General features: G+C 37.1%; 2 protein-coding genes and 1 long non-coding RNA gene across 8 annotated transcripts in view; 2 read left to right on the top strand and 1 right to left on the bottom strand.

The window, feature by feature from the left end:
* ATR (ATR serine/threonine kinase) overlaps window positions 1–15,843 on the top strand; it is a 114,589-nt gene extending 98,746 nt beyond the window's left edge. The window contains exons 40-47 of one of the 2 annotated variants that reach the window (XM_061167771.1): window positions 1,065–1,265; window positions 4,970–5,113; window positions 7,556–7,706; window positions 8,304–8,460; window positions 8,587–8,740; window positions 10,000–10,151; window positions 14,147–14,252; window positions 15,477–15,843. In XM_061167771.1, coding sequence (XP_061023754.1) covers window positions 1,065–1,265; window positions 4,970–5,113; window positions 7,556–7,706; window positions 8,304–8,460; window positions 8,587–8,740; window positions 10,000–10,151; window positions 14,147–14,252; window positions 15,477–15,650 — 1,239 coding nt within the window. In that variant the 3' untranslated portion in view covers window positions 15,651–15,843. The remainder of the gene's footprint in view (window positions 1–1,064; window positions 1,266–4,969; window positions 5,114–7,555; window positions 7,707–8,303; window positions 8,461–8,586; window positions 8,741–9,999; window positions 10,152–14,146; window positions 14,253–15,476) is intronic. The other variant, XM_061167772.1, reaches the window with a different exon arrangement.
* Window positions 1,207–16,923, bottom strand: LOC133073790 (uncharacterized). The gene is made up of 3 exons (XR_009697044.1): window positions 16,765–16,923; window positions 6,382–6,469; window positions 1,207–1,545 (listed from the first exon to the last, which is right to left on the bottom strand). It is a non-coding gene; the product is annotated as an uncharacterized LOC133073790 (long non-coding RNA).
* A 132-nt stretch (window positions 16,924–17,055) lies between these two features.
* Window positions 17,056–22,059, top strand: part of XRN1 (5'-3' exoribonuclease 1) — a 109,808-nt gene continuing 104,804 nt past the window's right edge. For all 5 annotated transcript variants that reach the window (XM_061167778.1, XM_061167774.1, XM_061167775.1 and 2 more), the window contains exon 1: window positions 17,056–17,187. In XM_061167778.1, the coding sequence (XP_061023761.1) occupies window positions 17,113–17,187 (75 nt within the window). In that variant the 5' untranslated portion in view covers window positions 17,056–17,112. The remainder of the gene's footprint in view (window positions 17,188–22,059) is intronic.

Genomic DNA, 22,059 nt, shown 5'->3' with positions numbered 1-22,059 from the left:
TTGTTAGTACACATTTCATAATCTTCCAGGGGATAGGCACTGTGCTAAGGGAAACAAAGATGAATAAGACATGTTCTCCTGCCCTGAGATACTCATGGTCACATGGGAAACCACACAGATGGTTGTCATCTAGTGTAATAGCTACCTTTCTAGTAGGTGTATGACTGGAATATGGATGTACTTACAGGAATGAACTGCTGTTCTTCCTAAGGAATTAGAGGGGAAAATACCTAAAGAATGTGTAGGAAAGGTAAAAGTGAGGATAAAGGTATTTATAAGGAGGGACAGACTATAAGATAAATAGCTAGACCTCACTTTACAAATCACTCTATCATCTATTTACAGGTGAGAAAATATAAAATACCCTATTTCTCACCTTCCCTTCAATAAACATCTTGAAAGAGTAATCTGTTTTGGCTATTTGCATTAATCCTATGTGACCTCTGATGCACTTGACATTGTGAAAGATAATGTTATGATAATGGCCAGCATTTATAAAACACTGGCACTTTTTTAAGTGCTTTACATGTACAAACTTCTAGTTCTTTATGTAAAATCTTTATGGCCAGATATATTAGAAACTCAGGATTTTTCAGATTTTTAAAGGTATTATAATACATATACTTTTGAAGTATCATCACTAGGGGTAATCTGACAGGGTATCCCATAATCAGATAATAACTATTTCTGCAGTGAAACATGTTAATATTTGCACTAAGTGAGAAATTCAGGTATCTTTTTGCTACCAAATGAAATTTGGTACAAAAAAAAGTTTGATGTAAGGATCCCTTCGGAATTTGTAATGTGTGCTAACAAATTGTAGGCCACTATTATCTTGTCATTTAATATCCTATAATGTAGGTACTGTTATTATTGATGAGGTCAAGGAATACAAAGAGGTTTAAATGAGATGATGTATTTTTTTTTTAAATTAGAAAACTACAGACTGCTGAGCCATTGAAGTTAAGATATTATAGAAGTGAAATTTTTCTCTGGGTAAAATTAAGCATTCTGTAATTGAAGGTAAACAGAGAAATTAAAATGTACTATTTTTCCCCCCCCAGGTGGATGGAAGTAGTTCCACACTGAGCATGAGCACTCATTTTAGAATGCTTAAAAAGCTGGTACAAGAAGCAACGTTTAGTGAAATCCTCATTCCTTTACAGTCAGTCATGATACCTACTCTTCCATCAATCCCGGGTGCCCATGCTAACCATGAGCCATTTCCTGGGCATTGGGCCTATATTGCAGGCTTTGATGATACGGTAAACTGCATTTTTATGTTGCTGTGTTTTTAAGATTGTTAAAAAATTGCAAATTAAGTTTAAAAGTGTTTTTCTCAGAGACTAAGTGAATTTTTTGTGTTTGTAAAGAAAAAAATGATTAGAAATACAGAAAATTAATACTCTATTATACTAATGGAACAAAAGTAATAAAAATCCCACATTCAATCTAGTATTTTGATTTTTCAGATGTTCATTTTCTCTTAGTATGACTAAAATCTTTATTTTTCCATAATTTTCTTCTTCCAAATTCTTCTTTGTCCTAAAAATGGAGAGAGAAAGAGAACAAAACACAATTTTGTTTGTAATTTATGTTTTGGAAAGAAGTGAAATTCAGCTAGGAGGAGCTTGATTTATTGTTGCTGTTGCTATCTTAGAGAAATAGTACCAAAGTACTTCAAAATAAATACTTTTGAAAACTCTAGATTTATTCTAGTACTTCTGTTTTAACTGTTAGCTTCAGATCCAGCTATTAAGCCACATAATGAAATCATTCTTGTTACTTATAATCATGCTTTGTTCTTAAGAATATTATTCAGCTTATTAACTTATATCTTTAATTGGACCTGATTTTGAAGGAGTTCTTTTGTCAAAAATCAAATTACTTTCTATTGATCAACATTTCTTACCATTCAGTATCAGTATCAGTTCAGTCGCTCAGTCATGTCAGACTTTTTGCCACCCCATGGACTGCAGCATGTCAAGCCTCCTTGTCTATCGCCAATTCCTGGAGTTTACTCAAACTCATGTCCCTTGAGTCGATGATGCCATCCAACCATCTCATCCTCTGTCGTCCCCTTTTCCTCCAGCCTTCAATCTTTCCCAGCATCAGGGTCTTTTCAGATGAGTCAGTTCTTCGTATCAGGTGGCCAAAGTCTTCGAGTTTCAGCTTCAGCATCAGTCCTTCCAATGAATGTTCAAGACTGATTTCCTTTAGGATTGACTGGTTGGATCTTCTTGCTGTCCTAGGTACTCTCAAGAGTCTTCTTCAACACCACAGTTCAAAAGCATCAATTCTTTGGCACTCAGCTTTCTTTATAGTCCAACTCTCACATCATACATGACTACTGGAAAAACCATAGCTTTGACTAGAAGGACCTTTGTTGGTAAAGTAATGTCTCTGTTTTTAATATGCTATCTGGCTTGGTCATAGCTTTTCTTCCAAGGAACAAGCCTCTTTTAATTTCATGGCTGCAGTCACCATCTGCAGTGATTTTGGAGCCCCAAAATATAAAGTCTGTCACTGTTTCCACTGTTTCCCCACATATTTACTATGGAGTGATGGGACTGGATGCCATTATCTTAGTTTTCTGAATGTTGAGCTTTAAGCCAACTTTTTCACTCTCCTCTTTCACTTTCATCAAGAGGCTCCTTAGTTCTTTGCTTTCTGCCATAAAGGTGGTTGTCATCTGCATATCTGAGGTTATTTATATTTCTCCCAGAAATCTTAATTCCAGTTTGTGCTTCATCCAGTCCAGCATTTCTCATGATGTACTCTGCATATGAGTTAAATAAGCAGGGTGACAATATACAGCCTTGATGTACTCCTTTCCCGATTTGGAACCAGTCTGTTGTTCTAGTCCAGTTCTAACTGTTGCTTCTTGGCCTGCATACAGATTTCTCAGGAGGCAGGTCAGGTGGTCTGCTATTCCCATCTCTTGAAGAATTTTCCACAGTTGGTTGTGATTCACACATCAAAAGCTTTGGCATAGTCAGTAAAGCAGAAATAGGTGTTTTTCTGGAACTCTCTTGCTTTTTTGATGATCCAACGGATGTTGGCAATTTGATCTCTGGTTCCTCTGCCTTTTCTAAATCCAGCTTGAACACCTGGAAGTTCATGGTTCACGTACTGTTGAAGCCTGGCGTGGAGAATTTTGAGCATTACTTTGCTAGTGAGATGAGTACAATTGTGCAGTAGTTTGAGCATTCTCTGGCATTGCCTTTCTTTGGGATTGGAATGAAAACTGACCTTTTCCAGTCCTGTGGCCACTGCTGTGTTTTCCAAACTTGCTGGCATACTGAATGCGGCACTTTCACAGTATCATCTTTTAGGATTTGAAATAGCTCAACTGGAATTCTGTCACCTCCACTAGCTTTGTTCGTCGGAGTAAGCAATTGCACCCCACTCCAGTACTCTTGCCAACGGAGGAGCCTGGTAGGCTGTGGTCCACGGGGTCGCTAAGAGTTGGACACGACTGAGCGACTTCACTTTCACTTTTCACTTTCATGCATTGGAGAAGGAAATGGCAACCCACTCCAGTGTTCTTGCCTGGAGAATCCCAGGGACGGGGGAGCCGGATGGGCTGCCATCTATGGGGTCGCACAGAGTCAGACATTACTGAAGTGACTTTGCAGCAGTAGCAGTAGCTTTGTTCGTAGTGATGCTTCCTGAGGCCTGCTTGACTGCACATTCCAGGATGTCTGGCTCTAGGTCAGTGATCACACCATCGTGATCATCTGGGTCGTGAAGATCTTTTTTGTATAGTTCTTCTGTGTATTCTTGCCACCTCTTTTTAATATCTTCTGCTTCTCTTAGGTCCATACCATTTCTGTCTTTATTGTGCCCATCTCTGCATGAAAAGTTCCCTTGGTATCTAATTTTCTTGAAGAGATAGCTAGTCTTTCCCATTCTGTTGTTTTCCTCTATTTCTTTGCATTGATCACTGAGGAAGACTTTCTTATCTCTCCTTGCTATTTTTTGGAACTCTGCATTCAAATGGGCATATCTCTCCTTTGCTCCTTTGCCTTTTGCATCTCTTCTTTTCATAGCAGTTTGTAAGACCTCCTCAGACAGCCATTTTGCCTTTTTGCATTTCTTTTTCTTGGGGATGGTCTTGATCCCTGCCTCTTGTACTATGTCTTGAACCTCCATCCATAGTTCTTCAGACACTCTATCAGATCTAATTCCTTGAATCTATTTGTCATTTCCACTGTATAGTTGTAAGGAATTTGATTTAGGTCATACCTGAATGGTCTAGTGATTTTCCCTACTTTCTTCAATTTAAGTTTGAATTTGGCAATAAAGAGTTCATGATCTGAGCCACAGTCAGATCCGGTCTTGTTCTTGCTGACTTTATAGAGCTTCTCCATCTTTGGTTGCAAAGAATATAATCAATCTGATTTCTTGCCATTTCTTTCTGATTTCTTACCTTTAAAGGTATTTAAAAACTGTCTTAGGTTCTACAGAAAAGTTCTAAGGAAAATGTTTCAAAAATCATTTAAACATTCTGGCTGCTTTAAGAGGCTGCCTAAATTTGGATAATATGAGCTTACATTGCTGACAAAGTAATCCTTTTACTTCAGTAGCATGTCTAATGGGTGAAAATGTGTCTCTACTTATGGGCAACCATTCTCTTCATAGATCATAGATAAAGATAAATTAATAAAATAGTAAACTTTCTATATAATACAGGTTATTATATTTTCCTTTAATTATGTGAGGTTACACAATATAATACACATAGAAATTTAAACAAAAAGTTTTGGGGAGAAAGGTTCAAGAGAGAGGGGTATACATATACCTATGGCTGATTCATGTTGATGTATGGCAGAAACCAACTCAATATCGTAAAGCAATTATCCTTCAATTAAAAAGAAATAATTTTTCTTAAAAAAGCAAAAAAAAAAAAAAAGAAATTTAAGCAAAAAATTTGACCTTAATTTATATATAACTCATCATCTTTTAGGTAGAAATTCTTGCCTCTCTTCAGAAACCAAAGAAGATCTCTTTAAAAGGATCTGATGGAAAGTTCTACATTATGATGTGTAAGCCAAAAGATGACTTGAGAAAGGATTGTAGACTAATGGAATTCAATTCCTTGATTAATAAGGTTTGGATACAGTTTGCTTTTATTTTAGAATTGCCATAATTACTATCAATGAGATATGGGCAAGTAGATTCTGCTTGAAGAAGAAATAAACTATACTGCCTTTTTCATGTTCACTTAATTTATCAGGATAAAGTATACTTAACATAAAATTTATTACCATCTTAATCATTTTTAAGTGTTCAGTTCAATTTAGTGGTATTAAGTACATTCACATTATTGTGTAGTCATCCTTCTCCTGAACTTTTTTCATCTTCTCAAACTGAAACTCTGTATCTATTGAATAGTAAACTCCCTATTCCTGTCCTAGCCCAGGCTTTGCTAACCACCATTCTACTTTATGTCTCTGAATTTAACTACTCTAGATATCTCATGTAAGTGGAGTCAAATAGTATTTGTCCTTTTTGCTCAGTCACTCAGTCGTGTCCAACTCTTTGCAACCTTGTGGACTGTAGCCCACCAGGCACCTCTGTCCATGGGGATTCTCCAGGCAAGAATACTAGAGTGGATTGTCATGCCCTCCTCCTCCCAACCCAGGATCGAACCTAGGTCTCCTACATTGCAGGTGGATTCTTTATCATCTGAGCCACCAGGGAAGCCCACAGTGCTGGCTTTTTCACTTAGCATTATGTCGTCAAGTTCATCCATGTTATATACAGCATGTCAGAATTTCTTTCCTTTATAAAGTTGGATAATATACAATTGAATGTGTATACCACATTTTATTTATCCATTCACCCATCAGTGGACACATGGGTTGCTTCTACCTTTTGACTGTTGTGAATAATGCTGCCATGAACATAGATAGATACAGATATCTATTCAAGTCCCTGCTGTCTTTTGGAAATGTGTCCTGAAGTGGAATTGCTGGTTTCACTTAATTTTTTAAAAGTAAGATACTTTTGTTATATTGAGAAAAAAAAGTAAAAGACATATTAATAAAGGATAATATTTTCTATGTAATGTTTAAGTTATCTGTAATGTACTTTTTCTATCAGATTTATTTGTGTTTTATGTTTCAGTGCTAGAAAAAAAATGTTAGTTCTATTTTTACCAGTACTCTTTTTAAAGGTGATCATTATTATTTTTTTTTTTCCAGTGCTATTGGTAAGTGCTTGATTTCTGTCTCAGAGATGGTATGAAAAATCTCATTAAAAGGTTATTATAAATGTATGGTCTTTAGGTGTTTTGAATTATTCTCTAGCCAGGTTTTTATAAGTGCATCTATTTTTATATTGGTAAAAAATTAAACCATACTGTGAAAACCTTACCTTTTTTTAATATGCTCTTCATTCTTCCTCTCTATCCCCTTTCTACATTTTACTGGTATCTCTTTTATTAGCAGGAAAAGTCATGGACCTTTAACATAGAAAACATATAGCAGCAGATGAGTTTTGTTTTGTTCTGTTTGTTTTTTTAAGGAGAACTATGATTTGTGCTCAGTTTAACCAAAGGTAGTTTAAAAACTAATTCCATATTAAAAACCCATTTCAAAGGTATTATGAAGGGAAGGAATAGTCTTTATTTAAAATGTTGTTTGGTAACTTAATTTACTGATATTAAACCATCAGTGTGTTTGTTCTAAAGCTCCTTGAGTGTTTTTCTAGTTGGGAGTATCAAGTGGCCTGGATTTCATTTATAAATTTACCTTAATCAGCTTTGTTACCAATTAAGTTGTTTCATTACCATTCCCCCACATTAACATGGTCAAATAGCCTGATGGTAAAAAACTAGTCTCATTATGTTGGTCTAGGAGGCCATATTACTGATCTTGCTATGCGACTCTCATGCCATACTATTTTGCTGACGTTTGTGTAGCCTATTTATTCGTAACACTTAAAATGTATTTTTGATCAGTTGCTTGTGTTTTTGAATTTGACAGGTTACAATCATAGATCTGTGCGTAGTTTGTTCATTTCATACAGTTCCAGAATTAAATAACAGTTTATCCTTACCTAGTGTATTTTAGGATTAAGTAGATGAGATGTGAAAAGCTTTCCTCTGCTAGATGATTTTTCAAATGAAGCTATATGGGGATATCGTAAAACTCATATTTTTTTGATCATGCATCTTTTGGATAAAATTAAACAGATTCTCTGTGACTGAGGACTTAATGTTTCAGGAATATCTTGGAAGCAATTTTTAAAGATTATTTTGTCATTATTTGTCATAATTATAATAATTTTGAAGACTGTATTGTTGTCACATTAATAGTGAATAATTTAAAGAAGTACTTACCCAAGGCATTTTTAATGATTTGGAAATAAATTATGGATACTGTCCCAATAGTTTCTTGCTCTACCATTCTGAAGAATTATTCATCTATACTACATAGTAAGCTTTTATTGACATTCTTTTGCTATGAAAAGAAAAATCTTTAGATAGATTTGACCTAACATTTAGAAATTTTTAACTTTTAAGTGTATGTGTTTTTTTTTTTAATAGTGCTTAAGAAAAGATGCAGAATCTCGTAGAAGAGAACTTCATATTCGAACATATGCAGTTATTCCACTGAACGATGAATGTGGGATTATTGAATGGGTCAACAACACTGCTGGTTTGAGACCTATTCTGACCAAACTATATAAAGAAAAGGGTACTAAAATTAATTCTTATGGTATAAACATACAATATAGGTATAATGATTATTAACATATATCATTGTACATTTTGGGGGTATAAGCCATAGTAAAATTTCTAGGTACTATATACAGAAGTACTTAAGACATTTCTTCCTTCCTTCCTTCCTTGTGTTTTAAGTCTTTTTATTTATTACAAAAGGATTTGAGATAGCTTACAAATATATATATGAAAATGTTTTTTTAGGAGTTATTGGTTAGCAATTCTTAAACTACTTTATGTGTAAACTGGACTTGAGTAAGTAAATAAATACACTATGGTTAATGAGAGCTAGTTTTACATTATTAGAGAAAGAAAAGGAAAGATAAAGCTAGAATGAAACCAGAGTGTTAGACTAGGATTAGACTCTCCCACAGGCCAAACCTCGACTAATTTAAGCACCAAAATAAACAGTGACAGTATTAGATTATAACCCATGGAATAAAATAATTTGAATAAAATTGAATACAATTTGATTAAAAGTAGATATTTTCCTGTCCTATTTTCACCAAAAGAAAATTGCCCCTTTTTCCATTTGGCTTGTGTGATTAATGGAAATCACTTTACCTTGCAGGAGTTTATATGACAGGGAAGGAACTTCGGCAGTGTATGCTACCAAAATCAGCAGCTTTGTCTGAAAAACTCAAAGTATTCCAAGAATTTCTCCTGCCCAGGCATCCTCCTGTTTTTCATGAGTGGTTTCTGAGAACATTCCCTGATCCTACTTCATGGTTAGTTACCAAGAATATAATATACTGTTATGGCTAGCTTTAAAATATATATATATATATATATATATATATATATGTTGCCTCATATGATACAAGGATATTTGATAGGCATTATATTTCCTTTAGGTACAGTAGCAGATCAGCATACTGTCGTTCCACTGCAGTTATGTCAATGGTCGGTTATATCCTGGGCCTTGGAGACCGTCATGGTGAAAACATTCTCTTTGATTCTTTGACTGGTGAATGTGTACATGTGGATTTCAACTGTCTCTTCAATAAGGTATGTGATATGACTTACCATAGTTGATTGTATGTTTTCTCCTAATATCCTTTCCTCAACAGCTGTTCTTCCTAGACAATTTGTAGCAGTTACAGTCTCAGTTAAGTGACATTGTGAGTTGGTTTTAGTCAGTGGATCCCATATCCCTCAGTAAAGCAACTTAGGTTGGAGAGAACTCAAAAGAGTGATACAGTAAAACTAAAGCACTGAACTTATAAATCCAAAAGTATAGATCTAAGTTCTGACTCATAGTTCTCTTAAATGAACAGTTTGTTTTACTAAGACTCAGTTTTAAAGAGATAGTAATTTATGTGATTGTTTCCAAACCTGGCAGCACATCAGAATCATCTAAGAAATTTTTTGTAATGCAGATACCTAGGAAATTCAGATTCTGTAAGTCCAGACTGGGGTTTGGTAATAAATGAAGGTAGTTGGACTCTCCTTAAGGCCACCCTCCAATTTTCCAATGTCATGATCCTGAAAGGCAAACTGATAATTAAACCCACTCTTTTCTTCATCCTGATTCTCTATGGGTTGCCATCTGCTGTTTGGAAACCATGAAAAGCCACAGACTCAACAGAAAACAAATCAGAGATAAACCACTGGTATAGGGGATTCATACAAGAGAGGAACTTAGGGAAACTGACCAGAGGGATGAAAACACTCTAGGAAAGGCAGGTTAGAGAATGGCAGAAAATAAATGAACTGGACTTCATCATAATACATGTTATATACATTTCCTGTCTCAGGGATTTGTGTGTGTGAGTTGCTCAGTCATGTCTGACTCTTTGCAACTCCATAGACTGTAGCCCACCAGGCTCCTCTGCCCATGGAATTCTCCAGGCAAGAATACTGGAATGGGTTGCCTTTCCCTTCTCCAGGGGATCTTCCCAACCCAGGGATTGAACCTGGGTCTCCTGTGTTGCACTCTTTACTGTCTGAGCCACCAGGGAAGCCCCGTTAATATAAGGCTAAATAATGAATCATAAATATTTCTCTATAATGCTATTCACTTTAGTAATTCAGTGAAAGATGAATCTACCCATCCTCTAAATCTTATCCAAGGAGTTGTGTTTCAATTCCTCAAAAGCAGAGGTAGTCATATGACTCATGATATAGGCCACTAATGTAAGTTGCAAATATAAATATGTTGAGAGTATGTTTGCTCTTTGCTAAGAGTCTAAATATGAAGCTCCAAAATTTTTGCATATCTTAAAATTACAGCATTTTTACTTTTTAATGAAATGCCTTGTTTTAAGGGAGAAACCTTTGAGGTCCCAGAAATTGTTCCATTTCGCCTGACTCATAATATGGTTAATGGAATGGGTCCAATGGGAACAGAAGGTCTTTTTCGAAGAGCTTGTGAAGTTACAATGAGACTAATGCGAGATCAGAGAGAACCTTTAATGAGGTAATCCTTTATATTCTGTAAACAATTTAATAGTAACTTTGGATGTGACTATTGGTTCTTAAGTATGTTTTCTTTATACAGAAGCTACTTTGTACTGGTTGAAGTTTTTCTTTAATAATACCTTTCATTAAGATAAGATTTTACATAACAAAAAATTCAGTCTTAATACATATACGACAGTGGTCTTAGTATATTCACAAGATTGTGTGACTATCACTATCTAATTATAAAATATTTTCATCACTTCCGAAAGAAATTAGCAGTCACTCCACAATTCTACTCCCCCACCATCTCCTGGTAACCACTGATCTCTTTCTGTCTCTATTTCTTGTTGTTGTTCAGTTGCTAAATCGTGTGCTACTCTTTGCAACCGCATGGCACGCCAGACTACACTAACTCCTGGAGTTTGCCCAAATTCACTTCCGCTAAATCCGTGATGCTCTCTACGCATCTCATCCTCTGCCGCCCCCTTCTCTCCTGCTGTCAGTCTTTCCCAGCATCAGGGTCTTTTCCAGTGAGTCGGCTCCTTACATCAGGCCAAAGTATTGGAGCTTCCGCTTCAGCATCAGTCCTCCCAATGAATATTCAGGGTTGACTTCCTTCAGGATGGACTGATTTGATCTACTTGCAGTCCAAGAGACTCTTGAGAGTCTTCTCCAGCATCACAGTTCGAAAGCATCAGTTCTTCAGTGCTCAGACTTCTTTATGGTCCAACTCTCACATTCATACATAACTATTGAAAAAACCAAACTTTGACTATAAGGACCTTTGTGGGCAGAGTGATGTCTCTGCTTTTTTAATACATTGTCTAGGTTTGTCATAGCTTTCCTTCCAAGAAGTGTCTTTTCATGGCTGCAGTCACTGTCTGAAGTGATTTGGGAACCCAAAAAATCTGTCACTGCTTCTGTCTCTATAGATTTGCCTATTCTGAATATTTCACATATAAATGGAATTACACAAAATGTGACCTTTCATGTGTGTCATCTTTCACTAGCATAATGTTAAGGTTTTATCTGTGCTGTAGCATGTATCAGTACTTCATTCTTTTTTATTGCCAAATAATATTCTATTATATGGATATACCACCTTTTGTTTATCAGTTCATCAGTTAAAATTTGGATTGTTTTAGCCATTGTGTATACTGTGGCTGTGAACATTGAGTACAAGTTTCATGTTGATACAAGTTTTCTTTTGGTTATACCTAGGAGTAGAATCCTCATCATGAGTTAACTCTAAGCTTAACATTTTGAGGAGCTTTCAAGCTGTTTTGAAAAGCAGATGTAATACATTATAGTCCTACTAGCAGTGTCTGAGGGTTCCAATTTCTCCACATCCTTACCAGAACTTGTTATTGTCTATTTTATTTGGGGTTTCCCACATGGCTCAATGGTAAAGAATCCACCTGCCAATGCAGGAGACGCAGGTTTGATCCCTGGGTTGGGAAGATCCCCTGGAGAAGGAAATGGCAACCTACTACAGTATTCTTGACTGGAAAATCCCATGGACAGAGGAGCCTGGCAGGTTACAGTTCATGGGATCACAAAAGAGTCGGACATGATTTAGCAACTAAACAATAACAATGTTTGTGGGTGTGAAATTGTATGTCATTGTTTCAGATTACATTTCCCTAATGATCAATTATGTTGATCATCTTTTCATGTATTTATTGGTCACCTGCGTATATTCTTTGGACAAATGTCTATTTAAATCCTTTGCCCATTTTAAAAACTGGATTATTAGTCTTTGAGTTGTGAGAGTTCTTTAAATACTCTGGATACAGACCTTCATGAATATATGATTTGCAAGTATTTTCTCTGATATATGAATTGCTGATTCATTTTTGATGATGCCCTTTGAAGCAAAACAGTTTTTACCTTTGATGACTAATTTATCTACACTTGTTGTTGTTATTTGTACTTTTTGGTGTCATATCTAAGAAACTACTGTATAATTCAAAGTCATGAAGAGTCACATGTATGTCTTAAGTGTTTTACAGTTTTAGCTCTTATTTAATTTTTTTTTAAACCCAAATATACAAAATACACCCAAACTGTGGTTTATTGTGAACAGATGAAATCTCTTCTTACAAGGACAATTTCAGGTTGCAATTAAAATGCAACTATTTGCTGGATACAAAAAAACAAACTAACCATAATACAAAACGGCTTTTTGGGGGATTGTTTACAATACTTTGTGCTGTTTACTTATAAAAGTAAACACGTTTGCATACCTCATGCACCAATATTTGCAGAGTATGTGTGTGTGTGTGTGTGTTAGTTGCTTAGTCGTGTCCGACTCTGTGCAACCCCACAGACTGTAGCCCACCAGGCCCCTCCATCCCTGGGATTCTCCAGGCAAGAGTACCAGAGTGGGTTGCCATTTCCTTCTCCAAAAGGAACTATAGAAAGAAAGAAAGTGAAGTTGCTCAGTCATGTCTGACTCTGCAACCCCATGGACTGTAGCCTATCAGGCTCCTCCATCCATGGACTTTTCCAGGCAAGAGTAGTGGAGTGGGTTGCCATTTCCTTCTCCACGTAGCTCTTATTTAAATCTTTGATCATTTTTAGTTATTTTGTGCATCTAGAGTGAAGTAGGGCTCTATTCATTTAAATATATATATCCAGTTGTTTCAGCACCATTTTTGAAAACATTATTTTTCTCTTATTTAATTGTCTTGACACTTCTGTTGAAAACAAAATGACCATACATGTAAAGGCTTATTTCTAGATTCTCAGTTTTATTCCATTGATCTGTATGTCTGACCTTATGCCAACAGCACACTGTCCTGATTACTGTAGGTTTGTAGTAAGGACTTCCTTGGTGGCTCAGATGGTAAAAGCGTCTGCCTACAATGAGGGAGACCCAGGTTCGATTCCTGCGTCGGGAAGATCCCCTGGAGAAGGAAATGGCAACCCACTCCAGTACTCTTGCCTGGGAAATCCCACTGATGGAGGAGCCTGGTAGGCTACAGTCCGTGGGGACGCAAAGAGTCCGACACGACTGAGCAACTTCGCTTTCACTTTGAAATCAGGAAGTGTGAATCCTCCAATTTTTTTTTTTCAAGATTATTTAACTGTTACAAGTATCTTGCGTTTCCATATACACTGTTAAGATCATATTGTCATTTTCAGCAATGGCCAGCCTAAATTTTGATAGGAATGACACTGAATCTGTAAATCAATTTAGGGAGCAGTGCCATCTTAACAATATTGTCTTCTGATCCATGAAGTTGATAAGTCTTTCTATTTATTTAAGTCTTCTTCAATTTCTTTCAACAATGTTTTATAATTTTTAGTTTGCAAATCTTGTAGTTAACTTTTTAAAAATGTGTTCCTAAGTATTTTATTCCTTTTAATGCTATTCTGAAAGGCATTTTTTTCTTAATTTCATGTTTGTTCACTGCTAGTGTACAGAAACATAACTAAATTGATATGTTGATCTTGCATCCTGCAATCTTACATAACCCATTTATTTGTTGTAATAGTTATTTTTATAGATGCCTTAAGGTTTTTCTCTCTACAACAGCAGGTCATCTGTAGATAGAATTTTACTTCTTTCCAATCTAATCTCAGTGCCTTTTCTTTTCCTTAGCTAATTGTCCTAGCTAGATCAACATCAAATAGCAGTGGGGAGACATCTACATCCTTGTCTTGTTCCTAACCTTAGGGGTAAAGAAGCCAGTCTTTCACCATTACATATGATGTTAGTTGTGGGAAGTAGTTTTTTAGAAAAACATTTAAAGCTTACTTACCCACTTTTTTTTATTTAAGAGCTGTCTACCAGGCATTATGGTAGAATACATTGGTTATGTGTAGGCAAAGGCAAATTCTCTGAAAGAGGAAGTACAGCATTTTCTGAAATAGTAGTAATGTGTTTAGTAAAGTATTAGGATTAGCTTTCTCATCCTTCAGTTACCCTTCACCTAAGTGTTGACTTTAATGAGAATTCTTGTTTATAAAAATAACACTGTATCATAATATTTGTTTCCATTTTAGTGTCTTAAAGACTTTTCTACATGATCCTCTTGTGGAATGGAGTAAACCAGTGAAAGGGCATTCCAAAGCAGCACTGAATGAAACAGGGGAAGTTGTCAATGAAAAGGTTAGTAGAAGGTGTAGCTTGATATGAATTGATATTGTATTTCTCTGCAAATGGAAACTGATTCTAAATACTTTCAGTGACTGACTACTGAATACACTGAAATTTAGTTCTCCACGTAGTATGACAATGCTGTAAGTTTTGTCATTACTAATGTTAACACTGTTATCCATCATGTAATAAAAGTAGTTCAAGATATGCCTGTTTAATCATAACAATTCACAATATGATAAAGAGGGGGAAAAACGTGAACACAAATTGCCTGAATTTATAGAGCAGCAGGTCTCAGCTTCAATATGTAGAAGTCACTCTACTAACAGAGTAGTCCCTTTTCCCTTGGTTTCCACTGGAGATAGGTTCCAGGACCCCCTTGGAGTGGATACCAAAATCCTGAATTGCTCAAATCCCTTATATAAAATGACATGGCGTTGTATATAACCTGTGTATATCATCCCATATACTTTAAGTCATCTCTAGATTACGTATAGTACCTAGTACAAAGTAAATACCATGTAAATAGTTGTAAATATAGTGTAAATGCTTTGTAAATAGTTGCTGGTACATGGCAAATTCAAGTTTTCTGTTTTGGAACTCTCTGGAATTTTTTTCCCCTGAATTTTTTCAATCCATTGTTGGTTGAATCATTGGCTGCAGTGAGATGACTATATTGGTTGAAGACTCAAATTTTCCAGATAGTTATTTTAAATAAGTTAGAATAGGTTGAGGATTGTTATTCTAATAACATCATTCTCACTTGCATTCTGATATGCTGTTTTGATTGAGAGAAATGTGTAGGATTCCAGATGCTCATATAGAACTCCCATTTGCATATACTAATGGAAAATATTAGGCATCAGAGTATTATTGCTATTCCTAGAATATTAATATTCAAATGTTTATGTCCTAAACACTTTTTAGGGTAGTTTTTTTATATTAATTATTGTTCTAGACTTCTAATGTGGAAGAGATTATTGATATTTCACTTAGTCCTGAAAAACATCCATGCAGTTGATGTTAGGTCAACATTGCAAGTTTTAAGATCAGTAGCTCGAGTTATCATATTTGTTTCTTCTCTCTTTTGTCTTATTTGCTTTTATAAAGGCAGTAAAGGTCAGTAAAATGGCATTAATATTTGTTAAATAACAGAAAGTCAGTAATTCCAGTTTATAAACATATATCCACATGTCATTGGGTCCTTAGTTCTTATGATCTTCCATTTCTTTTTAGGCCAAGACTCATGTTCTTGACATCGAGCAGCGACTGCAAGGTGTAATCAAGACCCGAAATAGAGTGACAGGGCTGCCATTATCTATCGAAGGACACGTGCATTACCTTATACAAGAAGCTACTGATGAAAATTTGCTATGCCAGATGTACCTTGGTTGGACCCCATATATGTAAAATGGAATTACTTTAAAGAATATGTTAATAATCTAAATTTAATGCATTTGGTGCATTAATCTGTGGTTGTATCTATTCAATTCCAAAGTACAACATATGTTTATATTCTCAGAGTAACTGGTATTTCTCCCTGATTGTTAATAATATTTAAAATAATATATGTTGTTATGAAATAAACTGTTTTCTTAATATATACTGTGTATTATAACTGGAGAAATGGAATATTGTATGTTTTTATGCTCTAAAAAGATATTTGCAAAAAACAAGCCAGCCTAATTTCATTTCACAATTTTCACTGATTATAAGTGCTAGCATAAGGATTCATTTGAACAAAAAATTACATTGAATAAATACTCTTTATGTTAACACTGTGCTATATTTGTGCACAGAGCTAGCTAACAATACTTGCCCTGCCCTCTGGGAATTGCCTAGTAAGAGAGATGTAAACAAAAATAGTACATTATTAAGTTCACTTAGTAAAACTCCTTTTTTTTTTTTTGGTATGGTTTAAAATATGATAAGGAGAGAAAAGTTAGTCAATTAGCATGAATATGAAAACATTCTGTAATTTTAAAGATACTACCATACTAAAAGTGCACCAGAATGCAGAATCCTATAGTTTGGGGGAAAAGCAGTACTTCACATTTCACAGGTTTTAAAATCTAAACAATTTTAATAATAAACTTGGGGGTATGTTTTATTACAGAAGATGTAAAATAATTAATGGTAATTACAAAGCAATGAGATTATATAGAAATAAATGGAAAACTTTTCATAACAGGTAATTTCACTTAAGTTCACCTTACAAAATTCTGCCTTTTGTATAGTTCAAGTGTGATGGGGGTAACCCAAGAGGTATAAATGTCAAAACTAAACATATACTTTCCTATTCAAGGAAAGTATAATGTAAAGAGTTGTAGAGTAAGCTGGATGGAGGGGTATTAGGAAATTATTTTAAGCAAGTAATTTGAAAAAAGAAAGTTTTGAAAAGAAACTGTCGTAATCTCGAAAAATTTCCGCTCACAAAGTAAACCAAATAAATCATCGGACCTTTACAAATTCATGTTGAAAACCACTGAGATTTGTAAGAGACGGAAAGAGCCAGGGTTCTTACAGTCGTCATTCATGGGGTTTCCACACCACTTCCAAATCCACTGATAGCGCACGGCTCCATCAACGGACAATCTCATGATTGAATTTCGCACGCACATTCAAACGCACTTTGGGTTTCTGCCGTGTAACCCACCAGGAAGCTCTGCGTCGAGCCTTTCGGCCGGGACTAGAGCCCCGCCCCGGGGATGCGGCCTCGGAGCCGGCCGCTCTAGGCCCGGCGGCCGCTCTCTATGGTCGGGCGGGCGGTGTGTTGTCATCCGCGGAGCGACGGCCGGAGGCGGCTGCGTAGGCCCCGGCGGGGCGTTTGGTTTCGGTTTGGCCCTGCCTGGAGTTAATATTGACGGCCGAAATGGGAGTCCCCAAGTTTTACCGATGGATCTCGGAGCGATATCCCTGCCTCAGCGAAGTGGTGAAGGAGCATCAGGTGGGTGAGCACGGGGTCAGCGGCTGAGAAGGCGGAGGACCCGGGGCTCGGCGGCCCTCTCTCCACCCTGGGACCTGGGATCCCAGCCGCCTCCTGCTGCTCGTCGTCAGCTGGCTGAGCGCCGAAGGGAGGGGAGCAGGACATTTGAGGACACCCTGGTGATCTGAGTGGGAGCGAACGCGCAGGTCGCCCTCCTGTGGGCAGAGCCGCGGGGATGCGACGGTTCTGACAGCTCCTGCCCGGGCAGGGCCTGCGTGACTCCGACATCAAGTCCGGGGGAGCGACGCTCTCCGGAGTGCTTCGCCTTCCTTCCCAGGAAGTTGCAGGTTTCGTTTTCTTTCTGGACGTTTCGAAGAGGAGTGGGTGTTCTCTTAGGGCCTCCCCCGGGTCCCCACCAGAGCCAGCAGACCAACCTACGAACACTACTAACGGCCTCAGCCGTTGAATACCCCTGTTTACTTTCCCTTATCTCGAGCTGCATCCCGCCCCACCCCCAACGCCTAGACTTTCTGACGTGGCTGATGGTTCATATTTATGATGCCTTTCGGTACATTTTTTCTATTACCCCAAGAACCGTACCAATCCCCAGCTCCGAAAGAAATAAAAATACATTTGGACGGGACCAGGGCACTTATTTGAAGGCTTCATTGTGCGTGTATGTGCGTGCGTGTGTGTTAGTGTTAGAGAAAGGGGGAGAGAGGGAAAGAAGTAGGGAGAACGGAAAGAGAAACAGATTGTAAGAGCACTAATACTTGTAATCGTCTTATTCGGTATATAATGACCCCAGAGCAGAGTTTATGTGCACGCCTCAAAAATGTAGTTCATGTATTGCAACTGTGGCAAAAAATATTAAGCCAACAAACTCCGGGAGATAGTGAAGGACAGGAAAGCCTGGCGTGCTGCAGTAGATGGGCAAAGGCTCCGACACGACTTAGCAACTGAACGACAATAGTATATTAGATAAACTAGAATCTGGGGTTAGTGTTTGTTGCTTGTGTTTATTTAATGGTTTTGGTAGATCTCTTGTCCATTTTATATTTTACAGGGGAAAAATTATTTTTAAAATTTGTATAGCTAATTGACTTAGTTGTGATGATAGCATTGTTTAATATGAGGGGAAATAATCCAGTGAACACCATCATGCTGGTGTTATGATTTAATCTCTTAAATTATGATTTATTCTTTTTAAAAAATACTATGTAAGTGTGAAGGTAGGGTTAAACTTCCCGGAGGTATTCTTTGTTGTCGGATTCCTATCAGATTTGGTATATGAGGAAAAGCTTACCAAAACTTGCAGAATGGTAGTTTGTCTTTAATTTATCTGAAACGTAGTTTGAGTTAGACAGGAAAACATTTCTTTCAGAGAAGAGGATGAAAATAGTGACAACTAACTTAGGTTTTTCCTGGATCCTTCACTCAACAAACATTTGAGTACCTGCCATGTATCAGTCACTTTCTCTCTAAATTAAGACATTCAGACTAACTTGATAATACGCAATCTGTTCAGTATTATTTTACCTCCCTACCCTTTGGCAAAGAATTTGGTTTGATGTAAGGATCTTGGATTTTCTCCATCTTGAGAAATTTTGTTGCTGAACAAAAATAATAGCTCTCAGGAAGTTTTATGACATGAGCACTAATAATAGGTTTAAAACTTTGTTCATCAAAGTGATGTCTTTCAAAAAGCAATCACTAGCTATTCTCTCAAGCAGTACTTAAAAGATGGTAGTGCTAAGTAAGTCACAGTAGTTCAAAAGCTAGTCCTTGGGGGAAGGGATTGAATGGAGGAGTGGGTTCTAGTAAAATGATGGTAGTAATGACAGGGCATAGTTTTTGATTTCTCTGAAAACTTACTTAAAAACAGAAACAGATACTAGATTGCAAAATTTAAATTGATAAAACAGTTGCAAGAAAACCGTGTGACAGGGTATCCCCAAGAATTCCAAGATAAAATAAGTGGGGACAGACTACCAATAACCTCTAGACCTTGTTGATATTGGCATCTCTGCAAGAGGAAGAAGAAGAAAATGGGGCAACATCTGATGAACCTGAGAATGGAACTCCAGGATATTTACTAAGACTAAGACTCCCCAGGCCTATTAGTAGCAGTAGCTGTAACTGAAGGGTTTTAAATGGCAAGAGCAGACTAACTCCTGTGAACCTTCAGAACTAACTTGCCAAGGCACCATTCTAAGGCACAGCCTACCCTAAAGAAAAACTGCCAGGAGTGAAATAAAATTTTATCACGAACGGGACAAGAGATAAGAGAAGAAAGTGAAGATAAAAGTGGGGAAGAATTACAGAGTCAAGAAATCTTAGAAAACAAACCAAGCAAACCACCATATTTTTAATACTATCCCAAAGTAGCAGAAGAGGAAGCTTTAAAGTTTTTCTAAATGCATCGTTCTTCCAAAAGTTCAGGAAAAATTAAATTTACATAAAAATAAACAATAGAAAAATGTCAAGGGTGTATAGTATGCAAAGTTACGGGGGAAAGGGGAACAAAATAACATTCGTACAGGCAATAATCCTGGTGACCCTAGTGATGAAGAACCTGTCTGCCAGTGGAGACATTAGAGACCAGGTTCGATCCCTGGGTTGGGAAAATCCTATGGAGGAGGACATAACAACCCACTCCAGTATTCTTACCTGGAGAATCCCATGGACAAAGGAGCCTGGAGGGCTACAGTCAGACACGCTAAGAGTCAGACACGACTGAAGTGACTTAGCACACACACACAGAGACATAATAAAAGCTTGCAATAAAGACATGCACACAAAACAGATCAAAATGATAACCTCCTATTTCAGAGTGAGCTAAAAAGGCACTAAGAAAATGATATAAGACATGAAAAACAACATATAATCAATTACAGAAATTCAGGAATAAGATGATAGAACCTAGAGAAAATTAGATGTAAATGACAAAATCATGTCAGAAATGAAGCCTAGTAGCAAGGAAAAAGCAAATTAACCATAAGAAAAAAAAGATAGAAGGTGGAAATAAAAGAAAATTTTAAAAGATAAAAAAGATTCGAGTGAAAGTAATGATAAATATAGTCAAAGAACACTAATAGGCATTCTTGAAAAAGGAAATCAAAGCAAAATAATAGAAAAATATGAAAACTATAATTAAAATTTTCCTGAAGTTAGAAAACAAATTGAAACCATGTTGAAAGAATATACCATGTACCCAAGAATATTGACACAGATGACCAACATCAAGACATGTTCTAGTATGTTCTAGTAAAATTCATGGACTTTAAAAAGAAAAAGAGAAAAAAGCTTTGTCACCTAGAAAAAAGAAAATTATGACTTTTAAAGGAAAGGAAATTAGGTTCCCATCACAATTTTTCACAGTAGTACTTTATGGAGTAACATAAGGATACTATACCCAGTTTTACATATAAGCTGATCAAATGTAGTTCATCAGGCACTCTATTGGATCTAGTCCCTTAAGTCTGTTTCCCATTTCCCCTGTATCATCATAAGGGATTTGATTTAGGTCATACCTGAATGGTCTAGTGATTTTCCCTACTTTCTTCAATTTAAGTCTGAATTTGGCAATCAGGAGTTCATGATCTGAGTCACAGTCAACTCCCGGTCTTGTTTTTGCTGACTGTATAGAGCTTCTCATCTTTGGCTGCAAAGAATATAATCAATCTAATTTTGGTATTGACCATATGGTGATGTCCATGTGTAGAGTCTTCTCTTGTGTTGTTGGAAGAAGGTGTTTGCTATGACCAGTGCATTCTCTTGGCAGAACTCTGAGCGTTTGCCCTGCTTCATTCTGTACTCCAAGGCCAAATATGCCTTGTTACTCCAGGTGTTTCTTGACTTCCTACTTTTGCATTCCAGTCCCCTATAATGAAAAGGACATCTTTTTGGGGTGTTAGTTCTAAAAGGTCTTGTAGGTCTTCATAGAACTGTTCAACTTCAGCTTCTTCAGCATTACTGGTCAGGGCATAGACTTGGATACCGTGATGTTGAATGGTTTGCCTTGGAAATGAACAGAGATCATTCTGTTGTTTTTGAGATTGCATCCAAGTACTGCATTTCGAACTCTTTTGTTGACTATGAGGGCTACTCCATTTCTTCTAAGGGAAGAAGTAATAGATATGCCCACAGTAATAGATATGATGGTCATCTAAGTTAAATTCACCCATTGCAGTCCATTTTAGTTTGCTGATTACTAAAATGTCGAAGTTCATTGTTGCCATCTCCTGTTTGACCTCTTCCAATTTGCCTTGATACATGGACTTAACATTCCAGTTCCTATGCAATATTGCTCTTTACAGCATCGGACCTTGCTTCCATCACCAGTCACTGCACAACTGGGTGTTGTTTTTGCTGTGGCTCCATCTCTTCTTTCTTTATGGAGTTATTTCTCTGATGATCTCCAGTAGCATGTTGGGCACCTACCGATCTGGGGAGTTCATCTTTCAGTGTCCTATCTTTTTGCCTTTTCATGCTGTTCATGGGGTTCTCAAGGCAAGAATACTGAAGTGGTTTGCCATTCTCTTCTCCAGTGGGCCACATTTTGTCAGAACTCTCCACCATGACCCGTCTGTCTTGGGTGACCCTACGTGGCATGGCTCATAGTTTCATTGAGTTAGATAAGGCTGTGGTGATGTGATTGGATTGGTTAGTTTTCTGTGATTGTGGTTTCTGTCTGTCTGCCCTCTGACGCCTTCACTCGGTGCCTGCCATCTTGCTGGGACCCTGGACGTGGGGTATCTCCTCATGGCCTCTGCTCCTGACCTTGGACGTGGGCTATCTCCTCTTGGCTCCTCACCGCTCCAGCGCCATGCAGCCACCGCCCACCACCCCTTACTATCAAAGGAGGTTAGTGACATTGTATAGGAGACAGGG

The sequence above is a fragment of the Dama dama genome, chromosome 19 (assembly GCF_033118175.1).
Source record: "Dama dama isolate Ldn47 chromosome 19, ASM3311817v1, whole genome shotgun sequence".
Classification (NCBI taxonomy): domain Eukaryota; kingdom Metazoa; phylum Chordata; class Mammalia; order Artiodactyla; family Cervidae; genus Dama; species Dama dama.
The sequence above is the reverse complement of the archived record's forward strand: the minus strand, read 5'-3'. Positions and strand labels throughout refer to the sequence as shown.